Source organism: Ipomoea nil, unplaced genomic scaffold, assembly GCF_001879475.1.
Source record: "Ipomoea nil cultivar Tokyo-kokei standard unplaced genomic scaffold, Asagao_1.1 scaffold0317, whole genome shotgun sequence".
Classification (NCBI taxonomy): domain Eukaryota; kingdom Viridiplantae; phylum Streptophyta; class Magnoliopsida; order Solanales; family Convolvulaceae; genus Ipomoea; species Ipomoea nil.
In genome coordinates, this window is record NW_017616745.1 from 2513878 (window position 1) to 2526481 (window position 12604).

The 12604-nt window shown below is 37.1% G+C and overlaps 2 protein-coding genes across 3 annotated transcripts; both read left to right on the forward strand.

Moving 5' to 3' along the window:
• The first annotated feature begins 1095 nt into the window (after positions 1-1095).
• LOC109165751 (zinc finger BED domain-containing protein RICESLEEPER 2-like) lies at positions 1096-4305 on the forward strand. Its single transcript, XM_019314671.1, has 4 exons — positions 1096-3190; positions 3305-3355; positions 3443-3539; positions 4134-4305. The coding sequence occupies exons 1-4, from the start codon at positions 1096-1098 to the stop codon at positions 4303-4305; spliced, it is 2415 nt and encodes an 804-aa protein (XP_019170216.1).
• A 2126-nt stretch (positions 4306-6431) lies between these two features.
• Positions 6432-10088, forward strand: LOC109171378 (tubby-like F-box protein 10). 2 transcript variants are annotated; one of them, XM_019320455.1, is made up of 5 exons: positions 6432-6819; positions 8168-8540; positions 8615-8702; positions 8891-9023; positions 9215-10088. In XM_019320455.1, the coding sequence occupies exons 2-5, from the start codon at positions 8193-8195 to the stop codon at positions 9942-9944; spliced, it is 1299 nt and encodes a 432-aa protein (XP_019176000.1). In that variant the 5' UTR covers positions 6432-6819; positions 8168-8192; the 3' UTR covers positions 9945-10088. The 2 variants fall into 2 exon arrangements, with proteins under 2 accessions (XP_019176000.1, XP_019176001.1); XM_019320456.1 differs by having other exon boundaries at positions 8181-8540.
• Positions 10089-12604: the final 2516 nt, after the last annotated feature.

The following is a 12604-nucleotide window of genomic DNA, read 5'->3' on the forward strand; positions in this document are numbered from 1 at the left end:
GGATTGCATGTCACTAGTCCTTTGAGTTTGAATTTGTGAATTGTTTGATTAGGGTTTCTAATTTGTAACCTAATCTCAGTAATCTGTGGACTCACTGTACTTGTAAATCCGTTGAGAAGTTCCGGATTGCATGTCAGTAGTTCTTTGAGGGGGAATTTGTTAATTGTTTGATTAGGGTTTCTAATTTGTAACCTAATCTGTGGTGGAAGCCATACTACCCTAGCCCATTGCCATTGTGTGTTAAATACTGAAATCCATATAAATGTTAAGCATGATGGTATTTCTGTCAATTCTGTGGAAGCCATATAAATGTGGGAGTGTGTCTCACTGTCTTGTAATCATGTGTGAGTGTGTGACTGAAATCCATATAAATGTTAAGCATGATGGTATTTCTGTGGAAGCCATATAAATGTGGGAGTGTGTCTCACTGTCTTGTACTCATGTGTGAGTGTGTGACTGAAATCCATATAAATGTTAAGCATGATGGTATTTCTGTGGAAGCCATATAAATGTGGGAGTGTGTCTCACTGTCTTGTACTCATGTGTGAGTGTGTGACTGAAATCCATATAAATGTTAAGCATGATGATATTTCTGTGGAAGCCATATAAATGTGGGAGTGTGTCTCACTGTCTTGTACTCATGTGTGAGTGTGTGACTGAAATCCATATAAATGTTAAGCATGATGGTATTTTGGTGGAAGCCATATAAATGTGGGAGTGTGTGACTGAAATCCATATAAATGATGAGCATATAAAGTAGCATACACCTACTTAGCTTGAATGCCTGATTATGGATTTCATTGTAAATTGTAAATTGTAATTTGTAAGTTGTTAGTTACTTACTTGTAAATACTTGTAACTGTTGTAAGTTGTAACTGTGAAATTGTAAGTTTATGGATATGTGACCCTTAAATCATTTATGTGCAATTCTGCATACATGATGAAATGTAAAATTCACTGAATTCTGCCTGTTTAAGTGTTTAACACTTTAATTGATACATGTGTGTATGTGCCAATTGACAAAGCCCATTCTCTGTTGATGATTTTGAATGAGTGATTTCCCATTCTGTGTCACTGATACTTTCCCCTTTTTAGATGGAAAGTGTTAGTGGTGGGACTGGTGTTATTGGTGTATCTGGAACCCAACCTGAGTTGGAAGCACCTGCTGTAGAGACTGTTACTCCTCAGTCTCAGCAGCCTTTGCCTCCACCTGTTCCAAAGAAAAGGAAAGAGGTTGAATCCAGGGCTCCATGTTGGGATCACTTTGAAAAGATCAAAGACAGTGAGGGCATTGTCATCAAAGGAAAGTGTATATATTGTGCAAAAGTGTATTGCTGTGAGAGCAAGAAACATGGGACTTCATCTCTAAGACTTCATGTGGTAAACTGCCTTAAAAATCCTCACTCTAAGGAGACAAGGCAGTCCCTACTCACATTCCAACCTGCACCTTCTTCTGCTGGAACTCAAAGTAGTGAAGGAACTGAAGGGGTGTTGGGTACTTGGGTGTTTGATCAGGACTTGATAAGGAGAGCCTTAGCTGAGATGATTATTTTAGATGAACTTCCTTTTAGAATTGTTGAGGGACAGGGTTTTAGAAAGTTTGTTTTAGTTTGTTGTCCTAGGTTTAAAATCCCTTCAAGATGGACTATCAGTAGGGACATTTTCAAGATATTTTCTGATGAGAGGGTCAACTTGAAGAAGTTTTTTAGGACTAGCAGTCAGAGGGTAAGTATCACAACTGATACTTGGACCTCAGTCCAGAGAATAAACTACATGTGCATAACTGCACATTTCATTGATAGTGAGTGGAAGCTGCAAAAGAAGATTATTTCATTTGTTCCTATATATTCCCACAAGGGGGAAAGTATTGCAAAGGCTTTAGAGAGTTGCCTTTTGGACTGGGGTCTAAAATCAGTGTTTAGTGTGACAGTTGATAATGCTTCCAGCAATGATACTGCCCTAGGTTTCTTGAAGAAGAAGTTGGGTTCTTGGGGTTGTACTTCTGTTAGGTGTAAGTATTTGCACATGAGGTGCATTGCTCACATTCTTAACTTGGTGGTACAGGATGGGTTGAAAGAATGTGACAGTTCAGTTAAGAAAGTCAGGGATGCTGTTAGGTATGTGAGGAACTCACCTGCTAGGTTGCAGAAGTTTAAATCACTAGCTGATCTAATTGGGGTGGAAGCAAAAAATTCTCTGTGTCTAGATGTCCCTACAAGGTGGAATTCCACATATTTGATGCTTAATACTGCATTACTGTTTCAGAAGGTATTTGAAGCCTATGATGATCATGACAGTTCATTTAAATCTGATTTGGGTGGAAGTGTACCTGATTTCTTAGATTGGGAATCCATTCAATCTTTGGTTATGATTCTGAAATCTTTTTATGAAATGACTGTTAGGATTTCTGGATCATTGTATGTGACTTCTAATACCTTCTTCTCTGAGATTTCTGATTTGTCTTGCTTGTTGAAAAATATGGAGGAAGCTACAGAAGATAGTGTTAAACTGATGGGTAAAAATATGAGGGCAAAATTTGATAAGTATTGGGGTGAGCCTGAAAAAATGAATTTTTTGATATTCTATGCAAATATCTTAGACCCCAGGGACAAAATTGAGTATATGCCCATTCAGTTTAACCAGTTATATGGTGAGGAAAAGGGTAAAACAATGTTTGATAAGGTGATTGTTGGCCTTAAGGAGTTGTTTGAAGATTATGTTGCATGCTTCCCTGTCCAGTCTGTTGAACAATCTGAAAAATTTTCTCCCTCAATAACAATATCTGATTCTGTTTCTGTTGGGAGACCTCAATCATTACTGAAATCTCAGATTAAGAAGCAAAAATTGGTGAGTGGGGATTTGTCTAGGAAAAAAACTGAGTTGGAAGTGTATCTCTCTGAGGTTATTGTGGATGAGGATGATTCATTTGACCTTCTAAGATGGTGGAAGCAACAATCTGAAAGGTTCCCTGTCTTATCTAAAATGGCAAGGGATATTCTAGCTGTTCCAATATCAACTGTTGCTTCAGAATCAGCTTTCAGTACAAGTGGAAGGGTACTTGATGCCTTTAGGAGTTCCCTAACTCCTAGAATTGTTGAGGCATTGGTGTGTGCACAGGATTGGCTAAGGTTAAGCAACCAACCAATCTCAATTGAAGAAAATATTGAAGATGTTGAAAGGATAGAGAAAGGTATATACTTCTAACTGTTTACTCAAATGATCTGTTTACTTATTTACTTATTTGATTTGTGATTACTTATTTACAATTTACTTATTGAATTTCCATTTTGTTTTTGTACTGCAGAGTTGTGCTGCACATCTAGCACTGGAACTGGAATGCCTACAATTGTTGTATGTTTACTTATTTACTTATTTGATTTGTGATTACTTATTTACTTATTTGATTTCATGATAAATTTATGCCTCTATATGACTGTATCAGTGTATCATGTATGTGTATCAATGATTCAAATCAATGTCCCAAGTGAGGCTGGGAAGTTGGAACTGGAAACTGGAAACTGGAAAGTGCTCATGGCTAGGTAACATTTTAAATGTTGCTGCCATTGAGCTCAGGTATCAGTATAAATAGTTAAATACTGTATAAATAGCTAAATCTTCTGAGTTCTGACTCACTATACTTATAAGTTATACACTTATACCTGTATAAATGTTCTTTATTATGCTATGATGATGCTTCCACCAGGTTCTCTGAATATATAGAATTGGGTTTGGTATGTTGCCTATGAAGTGTGGTGTATGCCATACTCATTGAGTAGTGTTCCCCCAATCCTAAATTGATATGGAAAAAAAAAAATATCTGAGCACTCATTGAGTCTTTGCTATTTAAATATAATTCATTAGTTGTCTAAGCATAAGTATTATTCTGCTATGATGATGCTTCCACCATTTCTCTGAATATATAGAATTGGGTTTGGTATGTTGCCTTTGAAGTGTGGTGTTTATGCCATACTCATTGAGTAGTGTGCCCCCAATCCTAACTTGATATGGAAAAAAAGCTATCTGAGCACTCTTAGAGTCTTAGTCTTTTACAGTTTCAGTTTGTGTGATTGTGTCAATTCTAACTAACTACAAATGTTTTGAACTTATTGTGTTTTTATGTGTTCACTTATCAGGAAGAAGAATAGACATAGAGTACTCTATATTATATTAATCATATATTCATATATTGCTTTTGGAGTTTTGGATATCTGGCTTTCTTTTGCTGATGTGCTGACTGCTGATTTGAGAGTGGAGACTGATGCAGTGCTGCTGTTGCAACTTGCCTGCTTGGAGTGCTTGCTATGAACAATTATAATTCTCTTTAATTTTGTAACTTCTAACTTTCTAAGTTGTAACTAATCTGTTGAATGTAGATTATATGTAAGCTAATTTGTATTTTGCTCATTATATGTTTACACTTTTATAAGTTTACTTATGTTATTTACTTAATTTTGTTGTTAAGTAGTTAGTAATTACTAGTTAGTGGCTTTTAGTACTTAAGTAGTTCATTAGTTAGGTACTTAGGTGTTCCATCATCCATGAATAATTGAATTTTTAAATTTTTTACATTCTCATAAAACCGATTTACAACTCGGATATCCGACCGATCCGAACCAATCCGAAAATAACTATAACCGATCGGATTGGTCAACAAAAAAAAACGGTTAGGGTGATCAAAAGACAAATCCGAAATTCGGCCGGGGGTCTCATTCCGCATTCCGAACCGTCCAATCCGTCCGACTGCACAGCCCTAATCGTCCCAGACTTTTGTGTTTCGCTCAATTTAGTCCTAGACTTTTGTGTTTTTACTCAATTTAGTCCCTCATTTGTTATTCTGTCCATTTGGTGTTAAATAAATAGACAATTCAGTAATTTTAATATTGGCACATCTTTACTCATAGACATGTGAACTGCGAAATTTTTTTTTTTTTTTTTTTACGAATTACTCCCAGAATTACTTCTAAAACTGCGAATATAAAATTTGATTTGCAGGTCCGGGAGTAATTCGTACAAGAAAGAGGAATTTCGCACTTCACAAGTTGAAAGTAAAGAGAGATCAATATTGACATTACTGAATTGTCCCTTAATTTAACACCAATTTGACGGAATAACAAATGGAGGACTAAATTGAGCGAAACACAAAAGTCTGGGACGATATTAGGTCACCAAAGTCGTTTAGAACGAAATTGAGAAAAACCACTATAGTCGAGGACGATTTTGGGTATTAACTCTATTTTTAATACACGAAGAATGTAAAAACAAGAAGACTACAATAACTTGAGTATAATCATATTCAAAAAATCTGAAGATTCATACTTAACAACTTTTTCACAAGTTTCTCAAAGTTCTATAAATTCGTGCGAAAATAATCATGGTGAGTTGTTATGCACTAAAATTAACCTTTTTTTTTTTGTTTTTGTTTTTGTTTTGTTTTGTGTTGGGACTTTGGATTTGGTATTTATCATGTTTATATATAAGTCAAAAACTCATTCTCCAATGTTGAATTTTCAACCCCAAAAGTCCTCATACTCCGACTGAACAGAGCATTGAAATGATGTAAATCACAGTAACTCAATAACTCAATAGGCAGAGTCAAATAATGATGAGCACAAAAAATCTGTTCACTTTAAACATTATTCTTATACAGTCGCTACTGAGATTCAAATATTAATATTTTTTTCTCTAAATATTACCTAATGAATCAGTCAGCTAAGTCGGTGCGAATTTAAGTCAAAAAGTTTATTCTTGGGAGTTGGGGTTGCTTAAGAGCATCCACATCAGCTTGAAAGATTTAGGAGTTATTTGTGGGCCCCAGCATCCACCTCATTCTCCACTATCTCACTCAATCACAAATAACTCTTCTCCACATCAGTTTGAGATATTTAGGAGTTATTTGTGGACCCCACCATTTAACTCACTATATTTTAATTATTTCTTTATCTATTTTATTTATAAATTTATATTTTATTTCTTTCTCTATTTTACTCCAACATGCCTACGATACAAAGTATCCGTTGCCAGCAACGGTCGGAAATGTGACCGTTGCCGGCAACCGATACAAATCTGGCCGTTGCTCGGCCAGCAACGGCCAGATTGGTATTAAATGAGAGTGGCCGCCAGCTGGCGGCCACTCTCAATCGCCCAGCCGGGCGCGTGTCGCACACGCGCCAGGCTGGGTGGTCAGTGAGACGCAATTGCGTCTCACTGCTTCTCAATGCTTTATTGTTTTTTTTTTTTTTTTTTTTTTTCTGACAATCTCCCTATATTTGCAGGGAGATTATTTCTCAATTATCCCATGTCCACACTAACTATTATCTCAATAAGGGAAGAATTAATGCTGAATTATCTCAACAATATCCACAAGTGTGGATGCTCTAATACTTCGTAGTTAAATACTCCATAGTTATGGCACTGTAGTTTCTGGACACATTATAATTGTTTCCAACACAGTACAACTCCCATCTCCATTTCCCCAATGGCAAATGTTGGGTTAAAAGGATGCTAACTTTTAATTCTTTCTTCTTTTTTCCTATTACCATTATTCTCTTTCTATCTTCTTCTTCTTATTCTTCTTCAATCCTCTCTCTATTGTTCTTAGAACAAAGATTCAATGCTGCCTGCCTAGCTCTGGATGAGAGAGAGAGAGAAAGGGCAGTGTTGAGTGAAAAAGATAAGGTGAATTTTATCCAATTTCTGGGTCTGACCCACTTCTTCTTTTCTTCTGATCCTCTTATTCTTCTATGCTCTAAAGTTCCCAGAAAATTTTTGCCTTGCATTTACTCTGGAGCCTCTCATCTCTGCTGACTTTCTTTGTAAAAGGTACAGATCTATCTCTGCCCTTATTTACCATTAGATCTTGGATAGTATCTGTGTCTCTGCTCAGATGGGTATTCACAATTGATCTGTGGTTATGTTTACCTAGGTTTTGTATGCCACAATTTGTAGAATAACCTGTGATTCTCAGTTAATGATGTTTCTTGTGTGAATTTCTAGTTTTCTTGGCCATTTTGGGGTCTGTGGATATGATAGCTCAACCAGAAGTGTTGCTTATTAGCTGGTAAACACTGTTTATCCAGGCTAAAAATGGTTTTTTTTTTTCTTTTTTTCTTTCATTCATGGTTTTGGGGATCTTTTTTCTTGAATTTTAGTGGTTTCTTGTGGATAAAGTTCTTGGCTTTTCAAGGTATACCCTCCCCCTCCCCTTAAAAAACACCCAAATCTCCTTTCTGAGAGTGAAGTTTATCTGGTTTTTTTTTTGGGTCTCCATATCTGTATCAGCTATGGAGCTTTGATTAGCCTATTACTGTGATGGATTCTTCTGTGTTGCTTTGAAGAATAGTTTGAGTGTTGTTTAAATTCAGTCATAGAAAATGCAATAGTTGACTTTTGACTCTAGGTAAAGGATCACAATGAGGTAAACCATGAGCTCTTTTTCTGGGGGAGAATTTCGGGATAACCCGGGTTCAATTCCAAAAAGCGACGATTTTCGCTGGGCCAGTTCCATGGCCTCTCGGAGCGAACGGGGATTAGTTGGGTGGACTTGGAACCTTAAACGGACAGAGAAAGACCCAGACCATCTCGTGGTTTACACAAAATAAAAAAACAAGGAGGTAAACCAGTCTAGACTATGAGTCAAACTTGGAGTTACCGAGCCAATTCTCCGACCAACTTGACTGGCCCTAACCGGCAAAGGATCACAAGGAAGTAAACCAGCCTAGGCGGGGGGGTGAAACTTGGAACCTTATGGTTACCGAGCCAACTGTACCTCCAATTTGGCCGGGGTTGCCTCTAACATCTTTAATACATGAAAATATAGGTGGGTGAAACAATGGGAAGCATTGAATGTGTACTATTGTACTAAGTTTTGAGGTGAGAATCACATGGAAATTTCGAACCTAAACTAGGTCTTAGGTGGGGTTACGGGTTAGACTTTTCTTTATGTTGAACAGCTTGTGTGGGTCTAATTACAAGAATCTATCCGCAAATGGTGTGGCAGAAGTCTGGCTTCACATTGTGGATCGAGATAGCGTTATTAGGACTTCACCCTCATGTGATTGTTCTTCTTGTTTGTTTGATGGCTTGATTGCGATATACGTGAAACTGTGAAAGTTATTTATGCCTTTTTTTTGTTCTCCTCGATGAATCACACAATTTGTCTTTTGTTCGGTGGCACCCATCAGATTCAATAGTCAATGTCGTTTCGTAGTATAGTTCGGGATGTTCGGGATAGCTTCGGGAGCTTATCGAGACGCAGCTTCGACGTGAGGCTGTCCGGTCACCAAAGGGGCAGATCCCACGGTTCATTTCACGAATTGAGTGACCACCCGTCTATAATTCAGACCAGTTGTTGGGCTAATCTCCCGACCGAGCTCCTTTTCGACGTAATCCGAAGGTTAGAGGAGAGCGAGAGCGCATGGCCCGCTCGCAAGCACGTCGTTGCGTGTGCTGCAGTTTGCCGGTCGTGGAGGAGTATGTGCAAAGAGATCGTCAGAGGTCCGGAAATTTGCGGGAAAATCACTTTTCCGGTTTCCCTAAAGCAGGTACTTCGCTTCAACTTCATCTCCACTTTAAACTAGCCCTCGGTTTTTCAGAATCGTTAATTTCCCTTTTTCAGCCCGGGCCTCGTGATGGAACTATCCAATGCTTCATCAAGCGGGACAAGTCTAACTTAACCTACCATCTTTTCTTGTGTCTTAGCCCAAGTAAGTAATTTAGATTCTCGTTTTTAACGAGTATATAGCATCTATCTATTTGCGGTGTTAATTACTATGGGAATTGTTCTCGGTAACCTAGGCATAGGATTTGAAGTCTGCTAATCAACTTTTGTCTTACGTTGTTTGTCTTTTCTGTCTCGACTTTTGCTAATACACATTGCGACTCGACTTTGTAGCTTTGCTAGTTGAAAACGGGAAGTTCCTTCTCTCCGCAAAGAGAACGAGGCGAACTACTAGCACCGAGTATGTTATCTCGATGGATGCTGAGAACATCTCGAGATCCAACAACACGTACATTGGAAAATTGAGGTACGAAACGAATCCTTAATAAACATGTTATTGTAACGTTGTCTAGTCCAATATAATTTGTGATTTTTTCGTGTCATGTTAAAAACAAATCGAACTACTAAAGGATCAATCTTGGACTTCGTATCCTTTGTGTCCTTTATGTGACGTTTTTTTTGTAGAGACACGAATTTATTTGATGATGTTCCTTGCAGATCGAATTTTCTGGGGACGAAGTTCTTGATATACGACACGCAGCCCCCGTGTACTGGGGCGCCCGTCGGGGCACCCGGAAGGACGAGCCGGAGATTCTCTTCCAAGAAAGTATCTCCCAAAGTTCCGACGGGGAGCTACAACATAGCTCAGGTAACATACGAGCTAAACGTGCTGGGAACCCGAGGGCCTCGAAGGATGCACTGCATCATGCAGTGTATTCCCGCCTCGGCCCTCGATGCTGATGGCATAGTGCCCGGCCAGCCCGAGGTTCTCCCGAGGCCCCTCGAGGACTCGTTCCGAAGCATCTCGTTCTCGAAGGCCCTCGACCACTCCACCGAGTTCAGCAGTGCAAGATTCTCCGATATCGGTGTATCGGGCGATGACGGGAAGGCCCCGCCCTTAGTTCTGAAGAACAAGGCGCCCCGGTGGCACGAGCAATTGCAGTGCTGGTGCCTCAACTTTCGAGGGCGGGTCACGGTTGCGTCTGTCAAGAACTTCCAGCTGATCGCTGCCGCTCCGCCACCGCCACCGCCACTGCCGCTGCCGCCTGCTGGTGGACCGACGACGACCTCCCAACCGCCAAGCCAGCCGGATCACGACAAGATCATCCTGCAATTCGGGAAGGTTGGGAAAGATATGTTCACCATGGATTATCGCTATCCCCTCTCTGCATTTCAGGCTTTTGCCATCTGCTTAAGCAGCTTTGACACCAAATTGGCTTGTGAATAAGGAAAGAATATTCTTCCATCATTTTGGCTGTCATTTCCTCCATTAGAGATTTCAATATTGTAAAACAGATTAAACTGATTTGCCTTGTCTGCTTACCTTTCTAGTTTTAACATAATCTAAGCCGCCTATTCTTAACTGTCACAACCTTTGTGTCTTTGATTTGGGTGAAATATAGGTTCAGAAGGTTCGCTCTAGTGACAATCTACCAGATTTGTTCACCAAGTTCTTACTTGCGTCTACATTTGAAAAGTTCGTTTATAAAATTGGGATGCGTAGGTTAGGGAGAGCAATAACATCCAAGTATGATTGATTTATTGATATCTCGATGATCAAATATTTTTATACATCCAAAGTTTAAATCATGAAAGTTTACGATTGTACTATTTTTCTTTTTACTTGAGTTTTTTTTCACAGAATTTTCTCAGTTTAATGTTTTTAATGAGGCAATTGAAGCGACACATGAATTACTCATATATTATGTAGTCTTTTCTTGTTTAGTTTTTTTTCCATTGATTTTTTTTAGCGAATTTATAACATGTAGTCTTTTCTTGTTTAGTTTTTTTTCCATTGATTTTTTTTAGCGAATTTATAACGATTATGGTTATATAATGTCCAAGGGGAATGCTATAAGAATTTTAATATGACATTATGACTATTCATGGCAATGTTTTTTGTAACGGTCATCCTCTTAATTACATTCCTTTAATTGTTGTATTATATATTTGTAAGGATTGACTCAATAAAATGGCTCTCTTAAATTTCCATGTTCTCTATATTTACATTTTTCTGTTTATTCTATCTTTACAATATTGCCTGTAAGTTCACTGGCTAGGTGTTAACAGGTCAATGGGCACAATAAACTATTATAAATTCAAATTTATTTTGACTCTACTAGTCTACTCAAATTAAGAGTAGACACCAATCAAATTAATCTATATATATATAAAACTAAAATCCTCCCCAAATTTCCCCCCCAAAACTTAGGGTCATTTATGTAATATCTAAATTTATTTAATTAATAAGTATAGTAATTATATATTATTCATATCCGATTAATTATAGAAATTAATTTACATGTGAATCATAACTTACCAAATGAATTACTACACAATCTTACCTAATTAATTTATAGTACCGTAAGTATTATGTCCAGATTTATATATACTCAATAATCAATCAATAGAATCAGTTATTAATAAATTTACCTTATTTTACGTTATAATTGCTCCATAAATAAATTCATAATTAGCCATAAACTGCAATTGCAATTGTACATCGAGATTTCTCTATAACCATCCACATAATCTGCAAAATAATCTTTATTTCTGCAAATAATAATGCTCCATAACCAACCACATAATCTGCACTATAAATACTCTTATAATCCTAAACAATTCTACCATCCATTATTTTCTATTCTTCTCTGCTATTTTTCCTTATTGTTCACTAATGGAGATTCTCAGTACAAATCTGAAGTTTGCTAAAGGAGTTCCAATGGTTAAATCATCAATAGCCCTAAAAGATATTCAACTTGAACTTGAGAAACTAAGACAGAGGCAATATCAAAGGTATTTTATATTTAGCTGAGAATGTAATTTTGTGTGATGTGGTGCCATTTTCTATTTTGAAGTTTCATTACAAGGTTAAAACAGTTAAAATTTCAGTACCACCAATGAGAGGGGAAAACGCAGGGAAAGGAAAGGAAAGATAAAACATAGAGGAAATGGAGGTCAAAAGATTGTGCAAGTACAAATCCATACTCAACTCCAGTGTTAGGTAAAGGGGAAAAGGAGTTGAATCCCCTCCTCCATTTTTCTAGGGAAAAAAAGGTTTTTCATTGTCCTGTGAGTTGACTTAACATCAGGTTTCTCACATATGAACTGTATTACATTCCATATGATTTTGTTTTGCAGAACATGTGAATGCATAAACTTGGGATGTATTTATAATTTAGTATAAAGTATGTCGTATAGTAATTTAATTATATCTTAGTTTTATTATATTTTCTTTGCAGGAATCAAGCTATGTGCATGCAGTTTCTGAACAATGAAAGAAGGTTGAAGGTTATCCAAGTGAAATAAAGGAAAGCAGACTATAAGGAATGAAACCTGCACAAAGTTATTAAGTTAGGCTAGACAAACTTCCTTCTACAAGACCACAACTTGGTTGGCTACAAGATGCATCTCACGTTGGACAAACTATTTTTTTTCCAAGACCACAACAATGAAGACCACAAGATGTACCTTAGTCTGGACAAACTGAGTCCTCTAAGTTTATAGTTCAAATTACAATGGAAGTGTTTAACATGTAGATTGTACCAGATTGGAGTAATTGCAATCTGGAAATCAAATAAAATATAAATGCAATTTACTCTATGTATGAGTTTGACTTACATACCATTTTGTGGTACGTGAACTTATTGATTAACCAAAAGTCCAAATTATATCGATGCTTAATCCACACAGAAAAGTACACAGTAAATTACAAGATCAAATCACAACTAAAACAAAGAAAAAAATAACTTAATTCAAAATGCATGATAAAAATAGTATATCAAATGTAATTTGAGTACTAATAACTTATTACCTATTTGGCAATATTAAAGATAGAAAATTTGTTATATAAAAATAAAAAAGATCTCTAATTCACTGAAATGGAAA